This window comes from Nesoenas mayeri (genome assembly GCF_963082525.1).
Source record: "Nesoenas mayeri genome assembly, chromosome: 2".
Classification (NCBI taxonomy): domain Eukaryota; kingdom Metazoa; phylum Chordata; class Aves; order Columbiformes; family Columbidae; genus Nesoenas; species Nesoenas mayeri.
Window position 1 is genome coordinate 156659358 of NC_137543.1, and position 16206 is coordinate 156675563.

A 16206-nucleotide genomic window follows, 5' to 3' on the forward strand; every position below is an offset into this window, starting at 1 on the left:
TGTCCAGGCGGGTTGGAATGTCTGCAGAGAAGGAGACTCCACAACCCCCCTGGGCAGCCTGGGCCAGGCTCTGCCACCCTCACTGAGAAGAAGCTTCTTCTCAAATTTAAGTGGAACCTCTTGTGTTCCAGTTTGTACCCATTGCCCCTCGTCCTGTCATTGGTTGTCACCGAGAAGAGCCTGGCTCCATCCTCCTGACACTCACCCTTTACATATTTATAAACATTACTGAGGTCACCCCTCAGTCTCCTCTTCTCCAGCTCCAGAGCCCCAGCTCCCTCAGCCTTTCCTCACACGGGAGATGCTCCACTCCATCATCTTCATAGCCCTGCGCTGGACTCTCTCCAGCAGTTCCCTGTCCTGTTTGAACTGACGGGCACAGAACTGGACACAATATTGCAGATGTGAGCATCCCTTGAGGCATGTCAACACCAGCGTCACAGATGAGCATCCCTAGAGTCACATCAACCCAGCCACCTGCCCCCATTTCATCCGGAGTGAAAAAAAAAAACTAACTAGACCACAAACTTATAAAAACACAGGCCCTTTAAAAAAAATATATATATATATGTATATATATAAACACACGCCTCCCTACAGTGACTGGTCCCTCGGGAATCCCAAATGGCGTTGGGCGGGTGGCCGAGACATCAGCCCGAGGCGGGCCTCGAACCCCAGACTCAGCCGCTCATGGACTCCACCCCACCCTCCCCGCGGGCCGAGCTGCGCATGCGCACAGCTGCGGGCCAGCCGGGTCGGGTACGCTCGGGGGCGCAGGCGCCGCGGAGGTGGGGAAAGCCAGCGGGCAGCGCGCATGCGCGGTAGCCGCTGCCAGCCCGGAGCGGGAGCTGCGGCCCCCTCCCCCCGCCATGGCTGACGCGTCTCGGAGGGCGGAGTCGGGCACTCAGGTGAGGCGCTGCCCCCACACACACTCCGGGCTCCCCTCGGCCCGTCACCGCCTTCCCGGGGCGGCCGGGGAGGGTGAGGCGAGGCCGCCGCTCGAGGAAGGGGGAAGCGCCGGGCGCTGCGCTCCGTCCCTCAGCCCCGTGGGGCGGGCGGGGGAGCGGCCGCGGAGCCTCCCTGAGGGGCGGTGTGGGAGGGAGGGAGCCGCGCCCGCCCTTCCCTTCCCTTCCCTTCCCCCGCCATTCCCCCGCGGCTGCCGCCTCCTGCGTGAGGGGAGAGCGGCGCCCGGCAGCCCCGGGCTGTCATTGTAAGTGTTTTCGTCGCCTTCTCCCTCCCCAGCGTCGGAGTGAGGGTGGGGGAGAAGAGCTGTGAGGAAGGTTTGGTTTAAATAAAGAGTATGGAAGGTGGAATTGCTTTTCTGCTATTCGGAGAAAAGGGGTTTGAGTGTTGGGCTTGTGATGTTTGTTGTGGGTTGGGTTTTTTTGTCTGAGGGTTTTTTGTTGTGTTTTTGGTTTGTCTCTTCTCTTCTTTCTCTTCTCCTCTCCTCTCCTCTCCTCTCTTCTCTTCTCTTCTCTTCTCTTCTCTTCTCTTCTCTTCTCTTCTCTTCTCTTCTCTTCTCTTCTCTTCTCTTCTCTTCTCTTCTCTTCTCTTCTCTTCTCTTCTCTTCTCTCTTCTCTTCTCTTCTCTTCTCTTCTCTTCTCCTCCTGCTTCTTCTTTTCTTTTATTTTTTTCTCCTCCACTGATGGTTTATTTCTTAGTGGCTTCAACTCGCAGTCAACAAGTGAATTACATGGAAATTTCCATGTTACTGTATCATAATATGCTGAGTAACGCACATAAAAGCATAGAAACGCATGACAATATTTATTTCTTGTTAAAGCATCATGTTTTTTTCAGTGGGATTTAAGTTCTTAAGCCCTTCTGACATTTAAAATAGTAACAGCTGCCCACTATCAGCAAATATACACAAATTAAGGATGCGAGTTGTGCTCTGTGTCCAGCGGGTAAATGAATTTGTCCCCATAAGAGATGCCAGAGTAAATGCGCATGGCGGGAACCACCCATGGTGGGTAACCAAACCTGAACGAGGGAGGAATTGATAACCAATTGGCTAGGAAAGGTTAATGCATTAGTACATTGTCCAGAAAAAAATGGTAAAAGCCCTTGAAACAGAAAACACTTAGTTAGAAACAGTATCTCCTCAAACAGCCGCATGTGTGAGATCAGATTTTAGTGAGAGTTACGCTGAGACCGCAGTCTTGTACTCTTATTATTGAATATAATTAATACAACAAATTAGAACTTCTCGCAAAACACCTTTGGGGTATCACAGTAAAATAAATGATAAATTGCTTGCATGTCTTTGTGCCCAAAGTTTACAAAAGCTCAGTCAGAGTGGTTATAGCGGTTGAAAATTAAATTTTGTCTCCTACTCAAGATAGGTTTGTATTTGTAAATAGCCTGTAGGTTAGCTCACAGCCCCTAACAGAGCTCGGATATTTCATTTGAATTTCTTTAACATTTTAATGAAGTAATATCTCATTCCTGACAAGACCTACATGTATGCTTACATTTTTGCATAGCTTCATTGAAACCAATATAGTGTAAGCATATAATGTATGAATCAGTGGGACTGTCCATATGCATATTGCTTTATTATAAAGATGAGATTGATAAATTATAAAATACATAGTTTAAATATTTGAGACCTGTCAGCCTTGTCATTAATGAAATTTAACCCAATTGCTGCCTGACTCCTGCTGTATAGCCTGTTTTCTACATGTAACTGCACATACGTGCAGTTTCTTGTTAATATTATTACACTTTTGAAGAACACCGAAGAGTGAAGACCTACCACTAGCAGGTTGCTAGAAGGTGGTATTGAGTGTAAAAAAGGATTAAAAGGGCATTATGAAAGAAGAAATTAGAGAATTGGAAGTCTCTAATACGTGATTTGAAATAGTTTTGGTGTTTTTTTCTCAAGCTCTTCCCATTCAAAGACTCTCGTGAAGCAGTGCTGTGTTCTGCAGGCTGTCCATAACAAGCCTGATGTTCACTATCGAGGTCACCCCTTAAATGCTGTAGATTTTTTGCCCCCCTTCCTCATTTTAGAGAAGAAAACGGGAGAAGGCAAAGTGGAAATGCCTTCCCTGTAGCAGAGCCAAGGTGGAAAAACCCTTGGTGTCCCTGTCTTTAACATCATCAGAAGTGAGGGATGCCAGTTTAGTGTCTCAGCTTTGCTTCTGTCACTTCTGCAGCGTGGACGAACCTTTGTTGCATTTGAAGGCAAATTGTCAGCTCTCTCTGCCAGGATCCCCATTGCTCCCAGCGTGACACTAACAAGGCAAGTGCCTTTGGAGATTCTGCTTCAGAACTTGGAAGTAAATACAAAGTTTGATAAAAACACAGGTGCGCTATCATCAGCGTATTATCACAAATTACCTACATGAGCAGTGCTCAGAATAAGCACCTGTAGTTATTTAAAATGAATATATAAGCTTGCCATTTAAATAACCACAGATTCATATTTAAGTGATAGTGATCAATCTGCCATGTCTTTCCAGTGCTCTAGCAGTAAGCTTAAAGAGGCGATAGTCTAAGAAGAGATGGGGGGTTCATAGTTTCCAGAAGAAATGAACTGCAGAGGATGTATTAATCAATGTACAAATAGATTTGGGAACAGGAGGCTGCAGAATTGCATTTATATCAGCAATAGTTGTGACTCCCGTCCCCTGCACTGCCCGTAATCAAGCCCTTATGATCACTGAGTGTCAGAGTGGTGCTTCCTTTGCAAGGAACCGAAGAACATCAGAAAGCAGCAGCAGACGGTGGTTTTCCTGTTGCTCTCAACTTCCAGTGCCGGATGAGGTGGTGCAAGATTCCCGGCCCTTCTCAGCGGTGGTTGCAGCATCTCCTCCCCGCTGGCCCTGGGCTGCTGCGGGTGTAAGGTCTGCACTCTTCCTCATGGTAGCTGCAAGCTCCTGGTTAATGTGCCCTGAGATACGTTCCTATATTATTGTGTACATATGTCCATCTGGGTTTTTGCTTCGTCCACATGACAGACCCCTTCTGGTTCTCAAAATACTCAAGAGTTCACCATGTGAGTGTTCTATGTGCTGCACAAATGTGTGCAATGTAACAGGAGGATCCACGGATCCAGAGCAAGGTCAATTCAAATGTTCTTATGGCCCTTCAGTAGATGTGTCGGGAAGCTCTCCTGAATAAGTGTGAACAGGCAAACACATTGACATTTTGTTAATGGAAGGGAATGTTAAAATGTCAATGAAAATGTCACACTTAGATTCCTGTCGTGACCACTCGAAGTAAATTCAGGGCCAGGGAGGATAGGATAAAACTGGATGGGATTTGTTCTGTTTAAATGACAGCTGGGTGTCTTGGAGAAGGAAATACTGGGCACAAGGGTACGAGCTCTGAGCACCCCAATAGCGTCCTTTCCCATGTGTGCTAATACGCGTAGGGAATAACAGCTCTAGCACTGGGTGAAATGTTAATTCCTGGTTTACGAATCTATGCCAGACCTACAAATCACACAAGTTAAGTGAATACCTGTCTAGTTGCTATGCAAATACCTCTCAATTTAAGAAATTGTCCATGAACTTTGGACTAATTTGTTTTACAATGGACTTGCTTTACCAAGGGGCTTTGGAGGAACTTGCTTTACAAATTCGAGCTTGCTTTAGAAATGTTCTTGAAGAGCCACTGGTGGTTAATTACTTTTGATCATTCTTAATCCATACTATGTTTGAACAAGTTACTATGATATAAAAGGATTTTAGGCCATATTGCTTTTCAGATGAAATGTACGTGTTGTTACTTATGAATGTTCGGAGGGGCTGACTCAGGAGACTAATGATGGATAATGTTTCAGCTCTCAAGCAGCAGTTTGTTGTGGAGGTGATGGTTATTACAAATGATCTGCTTTCCTTTTGTTCTGTCTAATGGCAGCGCTGCTGTAGACCAGAGGCAATCCCTCCTGCTAATGTACAACTGCAGCTTTCTCTCTTTCTTTTTTTTTTCCTTTTTGTAAAGCTTTATTTCCCAGTGTATATCCACTCCTTATTGCCATGGAATCTGTGTGCTGTAGTCCAGACTATACATTTCCATATGCATTTATGAAAACATTTTTAAAATCAAGCTTAATCTTTTGCTAGGGCTGTCATGGAAAACTCCCAGTTCTCAGAATCCTTTAAATTTGATTCCCAATGTCCATTATTTTGAGTTAACAACATGTCTTGTCTGTCTTTTCTTTAAAAGCTACTTGCACGACTTGAGGGCCGAAGTTCTCTGAAGGATCTTGAACCTTATCTGTTTGCTGAGGAAGGATCTCCTGTTCATGGTAAAAATGTACCTTTATCCCATTTATGGAAAAATGTTGATGTACAAGTATTAACAGAGCAATATGACCGAGATAAGCGTGCAAGTAGATCTTTCTGCCCTGGATTCAGAATTTTAATTGTTGATGTAATTTTAAGCAAATAGATAAATTGAAATACTGCAAAGTCACTATTCTGAACATTATTAAATTGACTTTAAAATCTACTTTATGGGTATCAAACCACAGATGCAAGTGAGCAAACACAAATCACCTTGGTCTGTTTCTTGTAGTTTTACACAAATTTATTCTAGATTCTGTCATTTAACCTTTTATATATACATACATATATATATATACACCAGTGGTCTAAAAATCCACAACAAAGTCATAACTGCAGAAATTTGCAAAGAACTTGAGGTTCGCTAAATAGCAGAGAGTTCAGTGATATGGAGTGGTCTGGAGCAGTTAGGAAAAGGGACATGAGAAAATGGTATTTTTTCATTAAAGAAAAGTCATCAGGCCATTTAGTCTTGGCCTGAAAAATCCTGATTATACTTAGATTGGAACTTTGGAAATAATTCTATTATGAACAGAGGTACTAATGAATGAGTTCACAGATGATGTTGATTTCTATAGACCTTCAGTGAATAAATGAGAATTTCAAATTGGAGAAATCCCAATGACACTCGTACAACAAGTTTAAAGCAGATTATTCTAGCAAGAAGTTTTAAGATCAAGATTGAAGTTTTAATGAATTAGCACACTTAGTAATTCCTTGATTATTCGGGAAGCCAGGCTGTTTTTCCAGACTGTGAGGGATTTCGTGCATTTCACAATGGAAGCAACTACTCTGATTACACAAAACCAGAATATAGTAAAAAAGGAGTATAAATGGCAAACTGGAAGAACCATGCTGGAGGTGCTACAGTTTCTGAGTGTATGTATGAATGAATGGATTTCATACGAAAAGTATGTGGCTGCAGTGGTTATCAACATACTTGTCTGCCATTTGAATTCCCCCACATTATAGAAGGTTCAGAAGAAATAGCAGAAAAAGCAATAAAAATAATCAAGATGATTGGATGAGAGATGATGCTTAGTCTACAAATGCAGTCACTGTGACACTATTCGTGTATTATATTGTGGCACTTGAGAATACATTAGAGGTTTAGCAATATATGATTCCTGCCGCTGAAAGTTTCAAATATGATATAACAAAGATAAAGGGCAGAGAAATCCTGGTAAGCCAGTGCAAATGGAGCAGAGATTATTTAAATACTCTCCAATCTGAACTGCTTTGTTACCTGCAAGAAGAATTAAGAACAAATAGGGAAATTGGTGTATGCTTCACAAAGCTCCTGAAGTCTTCACATTTTTTTTAAAAGATGAGATATTTTTTGTTTTTAAAAAGTACTGTAATAGAAAATGCTGATCTTTCAGTCTCTCTTTTTTTGATGACCTTTGCACACAAGAAACAAATGTTTGAGACTAAACTGGCCATGTTCTGGTAGCACAGAGTATAAGAAACCTTCCGGGGGGGGGGGGTCAGTAACTGCCTGTGCATTACATAATTCCATTGTTCAAAGGGCAAATTGTGCCTGAAAATCTGATGGCCTTCTACAATGGGATTATAGTGTTGGTGGACAAGTGAAGAGCAACTGACATCATCTACCTGGACTTGTGCAAAGCATTTGACACTGTTCTGCATGACATTCTTGTCTCTGAATTGGAGAGAGGTGGATTTGACAGAGGTAGATGAGGAATTGGCTGGATGGTCGCACTCAAAGAGTTGCGGTCAACAGCTCCATGTCCAAGTGGCATTCCTCAGGGCTCGGTATTGGGGCCAGTGAAAAAATTTTTAGGAAAGGGACGTTTTAGAAGGGCATGTAGTGACAGGACAAAAGGTAATGTCTTTAAACTAAAAGAGGTAGTTTTAGATTAGATATAAGGAAGAAATGCTTCCCCACGAGGGTGGTAAGGCACTGGGACAGGCTGCCCAGAGAAGCTGTGGATGCCCCATCCCTGGAAATGTTCAAGGCCGGGTTGGACAGGGCTTTGAGCAACGTGCTCTGGTGGAAGGTGTCCCTGCCCATGGCAGCGAGGTTGGAACTAGATGAGCTTTAAGGTCCCATCCAACCCAAACCATTCTACGATTCTGTGAAATTGTCAGCTTTACTCTTAAAGCTGTGTTAGCTCTGTTCAAAGACTGTTCCAGAACCTCAGTTCTGAGATGGCTGGAAACCTTTTACGTTCGTCATTGATTTCTCCGTGCCAACACAGTCATTGAGCTTCTGAAGCACTTCTGTTTTTCTTCTACTTTTGACAAATGGCATCAATTATTAGCCGTATTGGTCATACTTTGGCTGACATTAGTGAAGTTGCATAACATATTAGCACAGATTTTTAGCTTTATGTTCATAAATGGTCTTCACCTTTTATTAAATTTTTGCTTTGTCTTTTAACACCACAGTATTTATGTGAGTCCATGTGTTATTTTGATGTGTGTTCTCATTATTCGGTCTTAAATCCCTGTTGAAGACCTACCTCTCCATTTGTCATGAACTTGACTTTTAGCAGGTCGCTGTGGATAACTGTAATACATTGCCCATGAAGTCTGTACTGAACAGCTCTTAATCTAAAATGCTATGTTTATAGCATCGCAAAGACCCAAATTATTCTTTTTCCTGATGGTATTTGAAACAAACAAATACATATATGACGTTTCATTAAATTATCCAAAGGTTACATCATAATTAAGTGTTCATAAAATGTATGTCAGCGTACTGTAAAATGGGAACAGCTAATATACGTACTGCTGTGATATTCTAGTCACTGCTTCTAATTATGATGGACTTGCATATTTAAGAACACATAAGCATATTAATTACATACCATTTAAGCTCTTCTGGAATGGAGCAAAAGTGACACGAGCTTTAAATAATCTACCACTATAGCCAGTCATATTTCCCCTGTGCCACTGGTATGAAGGTGTAGCTCTGATGTTCAGCAATAGTATGACACCCAGCAATCACTTGGAATAAATATTAGGCCTTTCTACTTCACTTATAAATGGTAGAAGCATTAGTGACAGCTTCTGCACAGTATCGTAAATCACTAGTCCATTAACTTCAAGGTGTCTGATGATGTGAAATCTGCAGTTTTTGCTGAGGATTCTAATGGCCTGTTTGTAACTGCAGTGTCAGAAAATAGTTTAACCAACATATGCTAGTGCAATGATTACAGACCAAACGTTGAGGCTTTTCTCATTAGAAAGATAACACTGCATTGATGACCAGGACCGAGCACAATCTTTCAGTTACAAATATTAATTTAAATATTTAAGTTTATGCAACATCATTTAGTTTATCCTGTATGCCATTGCAGAGCAGTGGCCTACTGTACTCTTTAGTGTGACTGTAGTGGGCCAGTTCAGGCTATTGTGGGCCAAGCAACATGTTGGGTGACTCCTTAAAATGGCCTTCTTGAATTTGTCAGTGCAGAATTTCATGTGAAATCGTTCTGTTCATCCATCTTAATCTGTTAAATCTTCACAGGCTTAAGTCTTTATTCACCAAATTCGTTTGTCTTCTACATGTTTTGCCAAGCTAATGGAACATTCGTCTATTGCTATTTTTGATGTTGGGCAAAACCAATCCTAATGGGAAAATTTCTCATTAACTTTCTTCCATGTTAAAGTGTCTGTTCCTAATCTGCCTCTCAGACTGTTTCCATCCCATAACAGTTTCCCACTAAGTTTCTTCCACGGCCTATTGTGAGGATGTCAAAGGCTGTTTGAAAACGTCGCTGGCTGCACTTCCTTCTCTGCTGTGTCATGGTTTGTCTTCTCTGATCCAGGAGGATGAATTTCCCCTCTTATCTTACTGTAACAGCCTGGCTGCTAATTTAGTGAAACCCCACATTTATAGATGTTGCTATAAGTGGCTTCTGTTTTGCACCCATTCTTCTTGTGGGCAGCCTCTTTGATAATCATGAAGGCACAGAAATCCCCGGCTCTCTTGAGGTTTTCTTACAGTCCAAACTGTTTTTCTCTTCAGAGTAATTTAAGTGTTTTGGTCAAATTACAACCCAAATGTGTGTCTTATTCAGGAGCACTGAACAAGCTTTGAAGGGGGCTTAGCTGTCTTGCTGTTAAAATTTATAAACTGCCACCACAAAAACTCCTAAGAATTATTTATTTTGTTCAACTTAAAATTTTTACTGAAATAAATTTATTAGTTCTGCCAATAAAAGCTCATTCAATGTTATTCTTTGCATTGCAACTCCTTTATGTAAAATCTTACAGGAGGTAACACACAGACATCCTGACACAATGTCTTCAGATGGATAAAGTCAAGCATTTCTTTCAATTTTTTTGACTCATTACCAAACAGTAATTCAGATTTGCCCATTGCTGCTTTGAGGGGCTGTAAAGAGTTGCTATTTTTTCTTAAACGACTCGTATTTTGCAGGTTGGTGAGCGGCCTGTGTTGCATATTGGCCCAGTCCAGCTCTTGGTCTGGATTCAGAAATGCTGGTCAGGGTGGCTGAAGCCAGTGGCAGACAGAGAGGTGTTTTGTTCCTTCACAAGAGGTGCCTCACGCAATTGTTCTACAATATTTCAGTAGACTCAAGATACATGGGAAAGACCTACCCAGCACGTTTAGAAGTTCTTCCAAGCCGGTATCTCACCCCTGCAGGGCGCGACGATGTCCCTGGCACAGCCTGTGTGACAGCAGAGCAGCTGCTGGCTGTGAGGGGCAGAGGTGGACATTGTGACCCCTCAACAGCAAGAGAAAATGATGATTTGTTCATAGGAAGTATAGTTGTCTTTCATCTCAAAAGTGGGGAGAGCAGTTCAGAACAGATAAGGTTCTGGGAGGCAATTGAGCTTTTTAATAAATTTCAAAGTATCAGAAATTCAGGAAAATGGCATTGCGATTGTGGAGCAGCAGGGAAATTCATTATGGAGAGGTGGGCAGTCTGAGTGTCACTGAAATGGATAGAATTATAACATCAGGTGTAAATTGCTTCCAACGGGTAACATAAGAGATTAGTTTCTTCCCCACCACCCTCCACCCCTCACCCAAGCTGCATCTTGACACAACACACACTTAGGAACAAGGACATCCTCTGGGAATAACGACTTGAAAAACCCCCTTAACTCAGGCAGGCACAAACATGTTTAAGTTGCAATTGATTCCCTACTCTTGCATCCCCCTATGAAAAGCTGTTATGCCATTTGCACTTGCCAAGGCCATTGAAATCTCTCACCTTCCTGCAGTTACAGCTGTGTGATTCTCCTTACTGCATGTCTTTACCCTTCTGCCTAAAATCCAAAATGTCATAAATAAATGATCCAGTTCCCTAGATTAGAAATTTAAAAAAAGCAACTAAGAAAATAACATTTTTTAGAGTCTTGCTCTGATATAAGACATAAGACAACTTTGGAAAAGACTTTTGAGTTATCTTGCATTCACATCCAACAAATGAACCAATTTGCTAGTAAAGCAAAATGCTTTTTTAAATTAACACTTAAAATTTATGTGCTATGTATTTTATTGACCCATATGGATCACGAAGTGATGCTGAGTCCATTTATGAACAGAGATCCTTTGCCCCAGACAGCAGAGTCATTGCCTGGAGTTGAAGGAATCTGTGATTCCCCTTCTCAAAAGAAAGCACTTTCATATTACAATCACCACAGAAGAATTTAAGTGCTAAATAAATATACTGGTGTTCTTTTTACCAGTCACAGATTCCTGTTTGTATCTCGTAATGTGCAGGTATTGAATAAGCACATAGCGGACATGACATGCTGAAGGCCAGTTGGTGCTATGAAAGTAGATATGGCGACATGATTTGGACCTTTGATGTGTCAGCTTTTTGTTTTGCTTGTCCTCTGCTTTTTAATTGATTCCTTAATTTTGTGCACCTAGTGTAAATAGATGGTTTCTTGGCCACTTCTGTGTAGCAGCTTCCTTTTCAGCATTCATCTACCTATAATGACAGATGAAAACCAGTTGCCAATCTTTTATTGATATTGGTGTTCTAGATGCTATTGGTGTTGTGGTTTTTTTCCCCAACCTTTGTTTCCATTTGATTTTCTTCACTTTAGAAGCCTTTCTTGAAAACTGAAATTTCTCTTGATAGATGCTAATCAGGATTTTTTTTTTTTTTAATATCAAACTTTTTAAAAAAGCCTTTTCCAATTAGTGGAATACTGAATATTGGTTCGGTAAATACTAAAAACTGAGCTCTAAACTCTTTTACCTGACAGCTTGCCGCTTTGTTTTTGCACAGGAGATGTCATTGAATTCCATGGGCCGGAAGGAACGGGAAAGACTGAAATGCTCTATCACCTAATAGCCCGCTGCATCATCCCAAAATCAGGAGGAGGCCTGGAAGTAGAAGTCATGTTCATCGATACCGACTACCATTTCGATATGCTTCGCCTAGTGACCATCCTCGAGAACAGGCTGGCACAAGGGACAGAAGAGATGATCAAGCAGTGCCTGGGAAGGCTTTTTCTGGTGAACTGCAGTAGTAGCACGCAGCTACTCCTCACTCTCTACTCCTTAGAAAACATGTTTTGTGCTCACCCCGCTCTCTGCCTTTTGATTTTAGACAGCATATCAGCTTTTTATTGGATGGACAGAAGCAACGGCGGGGAGAGTCTTAACTTGCAGGAGATGAATCTGAAGAAATGTGCGAACTTTCTGGAAAAACTTGTGAGAGAGCATCACTTAGCCCTCTTTGCAACAACGCAGACGCTTATGCAGAAATCTCCCAACTCTGCAGAAAGCTTTTTTCCTTTAAAACTTCACCATGAAACTGATACAGACTATAGACCTTATCTCTGTAAATCATGGCAACAAATGGTAACCCACAGGATATTTTTCTCTAAGCAGTGTAATTCTAACAACAGCAAAAGTTTTACAGTTGTTTCTTGCCACCTCAAAAGACACCATGTAGTGAAACGTTCATTTAGCGTTGCAGAATGTGGAGTCCAGTTTTAACTTCAGTTTGCTTTTTAAACATAGCACATCTTGGTGCTTAAGGCCTGATGAGGTCTAAGTAGGTTTTAGTACCTTTTAAAGTAGTTGGTTGTTGCTGGATGATTATTTGTCACCATTTTCTTAAAATTTAGTGAAGAGCAGGAAATGGTAACATTTTTTAATTACTGTAGATCTCCAGTCCAAACTAGCGAGGAATGCTGAAATTACTTGTTTGTGCTTAATGCAGGAAGAGATTAAATCAAGAAAATTATAACCAAAGACATTTGAAACTCCTAGTATCCTTCAGTAATCTAACCCAGGTGATACGCAGCCAAGTGCACTGACTTAATTTTTGGGTCTCGCTGCTTTCCACTCCTCTTCCAAGCTAACAGAAATAGGAGCTTTGTTGTCCAGAGGAGAGACTGCACAAAGGCGAGTGTCCGCTCTTTATGAATACTGGTCTTGGCTTATTCCTGGTAGCCAAGGGCATACGAAATGCATTCACGATTTTGCCTGAAGAAGAGGATCCATTTTCACAGCCAGTGAAACAGCAGCAATCCCAATCACACACTCCCTTGTGTGTGATTGTGTGATCGGAAGAGCAAGGACTGGAGGTGTTTTGACGCTTAGAAGCATCGGGGTTTGAAGAATCTACAGTTATCGCAGAAATGGAGGCCTGGTTTCCTTAACTGAAGGAACAGTAAAGATCTAGAGCTGGGTACCTGTGAGTTTGTGCTGTATGCAGCAACAGTTTAGTCTTTGAAAATAATGAAGTGTGGGTTAGGGGTTGTTTTGGGTGTGGGGGGTTGTTTTTTTGTTGTTTTTTTCTTTTAGATGTATGCACAGACATAATTTATTTTCTCTGCCCTCCCTCATTATTCCCTCCCACTTCTTTCCCTTCCCCCAGTCTCTCTAAGAAATCCAGCAATGCCATGGCTTTGGTCTTTACCAATATGTATTTGCCACATGTAGAACATTTGAGTGCAGGATTTGGCATGCAGCATGTTGCAATTCTGCCAAAGAAGATTCAGAACTTATGGGAAATGCCCTACAGTTCTGGCAAAGAAAACCATATTATTTATTAACCTAGAGTGCCCTTTGAAAGCTTCAAAGTGCTTTACAAGAAAGAAAATTGCACACAGTACATTATTTAATACAAAAACTTACATTAGCTTACAAATTTAAATTACTCAAACAAGGGGAGAATATTTCTCACAGCAATATTCGTTCAGTCATGTTGCACAGCACGTTTTATAGTTTAGATTGAACCGATTATTAACAAAAATGCATATTAAGAAGAAGTATCTAACATGGTATCTTTTTGAGGAAGACGCCTAAAAAATTCTGTTGTGAGACACTTACCTTTTAATTTCCTGACTCTGACGACAGCTTTTCCAAGCTGAATGTATATCTGGATTCTGTGCTGCGTATAGTTCAGCGTGCAGACCCAGGCTTCTGCATATAGAGCTGGGAGTGTATAGCTTTACTGTTGTTTAAAAAATTCAGCATCTCCATGGTTCAGCTGGATTTCTGCAAAGACGATGAGTGTCCCACCTCTGACAGCAGCCAGTACCAAAGGTTTGGGGAGGAGTGTGAGAACAATGAGTTTTCATGGGCAGAGTGTCCGGCAGATGGGACTTGGGGAGCTCCTGAGCAGAGCCCGTGGGCAGATGAGTGTTTGATGGCCACCCATCACACCTTTCCTCCCTGAATTCATCCAATCCATTTTTAACTTACTTCCCCTCTTGGGTTCTACTCTGTGTTTTCACAATGAGTTCAGTTTAATTATTCTTTCTGGGGAAGATCTTCCTTCTCTGCCTGCCCTCATTTTAAACCTGCCATCACTTCTTCACACCATCACTTCTTTTACCATGAAACAGGAGTGAACTTTGCTTTTTCAACAGAGGTGATTAATTTATAGACTGTCATTTTATTTGTGCTTTCTCTTCCATCAACATCAATATTTATTTCAGAACTTTCATAAGTACCCAAATACATGAAAAACATACAACTTCACCAGTGAGCCTAGACTGGACCCAAGTTAGATGACTTAACATGGGCAGACGCTTCCAGTGGGAATTATGATAAATGACATACTTGCATTTTTTTGGTGAAAAACTGGGAAGATTCAAGTAGAATCACAGAGCTTTAAAATATGAAAACTATAGGACTACCTACTTTCTACTAAAACAAAAAAATCCCCTTTGCTATCAGAGAATACAGCTCCACTGAAGATTAACTGCTTCATAAAATCATACTTGCTAAGAAATATGTTTGAGGAAAAACAATGGAAATGGTCTGGTATTCCTGTATGGAAAAAAAGCTTTTATATTATTCACAATGGAGTTTATATTTTGCATCGTACTATAAAATAAATGCCCAAACTGAAATGAAGCCAAGGTTCTCATTGATCAAAAAGAGCACCTCAGGAAATTTTGAAATCTCACAGTTTTATTTTTGCTTCGAATGCAGACAGATTTTTTTAATTCTCCGGTAATCGTAATATTCAGGCTCTGCACATTTGTTTCAGATGTGCAGCAAGCCCAGCTCACAGAGGTGCTGAGCATCTGCGCGTCCCTGTGGGTTTGTGGGAGTGCACCCACCAACAATTATGCTGTTTGGAAAAATGAACCTTGAGGACGCAAGCCTAGGAAGGATGCAGTAATGAAGAACCTGGGTAGCAGCAATTTTGTTTGTACCTTAATTAACTGTGGGTATTAAAAATGTTTTTTACCATTTGTTTCAATGGAGAATTTTCCCCGGCGCAGTCTCGCAGGGAGGAAGCGCGTTTTGGGTCTGTGCTGCTGGAAATCAGCCCTGCACAAGATCAGTGCCGCCGCATCTCATCAAGTACGAGGATAAAACGTGTATTCTGAAACTCCAATTCATCCAGGTATTTCTTGGAAAGGAAAAAATCCTTTCATGTCAGTGGCATTTTTCTTAAGCTCAGTATTGTATTCTTGAGGCTTCTTTAGGCACAGGAACTTTTTACATTCCTTAGAATTTGTGTTTGTTGCTTCAAATGCAACATCAAATGAAAGCACCAAGCTGGAAATGAAGAGGAACTAGTTCAGCCTTTTCCCCCATCCCTTTTGTAATGAGAGAGCTTTTTAGCAAAACCAAATTAAGGTATTTTGCAGGTTTTATATTTATTTTTAAATGAAGTGGTATTTCTATGGACACTTGGAAAGAAAACATCATTTTTATATTCAGCAAAAGTTCTTTGTATTCCTAGACTTCTTCACAGAGCAAATAAAATAAAAGTAACACTTTACTTGGCTTATGTTTGTACTTGTACATAAAATTCAAGCTTCCTTTTTCTTACATAACTGATTCCAGCCACTTAATTTTTGTAGAGTTTGGAAATGGCAGAAGATGAAGGTTCTCATGTGGAAACATACCTGCAGTTGTATTTTTACTGGAGGCTGACGGGCAAAGGCAGAAGGCAGGACTGTTTTGATGGCTGCTGGACATAAGGCTTGGACCACGTCCTGCAGAGAAACATGCCATTTTAGTTCTTTTCTATGACTGCTCCAATAAGTATCTCTTGAACCTCTTTATTAAAATAATGTGGTTTTAATATGGAAATATCATCCTGGGGCAATGGGCAACATCATTTTGCAATCAGGAAGCCTAAGACCCACCTCAGAAGAAAGCCAAACTTGAACTTGTGGAGGAAGCTGCAGTGAATACTCACCTGTGTAAAAGCCACAGACAGTTCTAATGTGTCCAACAACTATAGAGTAGCATAAGACTCATGTGTCTTGTGAAGAAGGGGAAATGCTGGAAGAGCTTGGAAGCTGCTGGCAGTGGAAAAAAACTCTGAGGAAGGGAAGGGAGCATCAATACAATGTGTCTGCATGATCTTCTGGATGTAAAAACTGCTGCCCTGCAGCAGTCTCTGAAGTTAAAGGTCTGGAGATCCCTGCGTCTGAAAGAAAACAGCGGAGTGGCGCTGAGCTGTGAGCGACG

General features: G+C 41.4%; 1 protein-coding gene across 1 annotated transcript; it reads left to right on the plus strand.

Moving 5' to 3' along the window:
* Nucleotides 1-221: 221 nt before the first annotated feature.
* XRCC2 (X-ray repair cross complementing 2) lies at nucleotides 222-12255 on the plus strand (the record flags this gene model as incomplete). The annotated part of the gene is made up of 3 exons (XM_080338738.1): nucleotides 222-908; nucleotides 5179-5260; nucleotides 11540-12255. Exons 1-3 carry the CDS (start codon nucleotides 870-872, stop codon nucleotides 12253-12255), a joined length of 837 nt encoding a protein of 278 aa, XP_080194864.1. The 5' UTR covers nucleotides 222-869.
* Between the last annotated feature and the right edge of the window lie 3951 nt (nucleotides 12256-16206).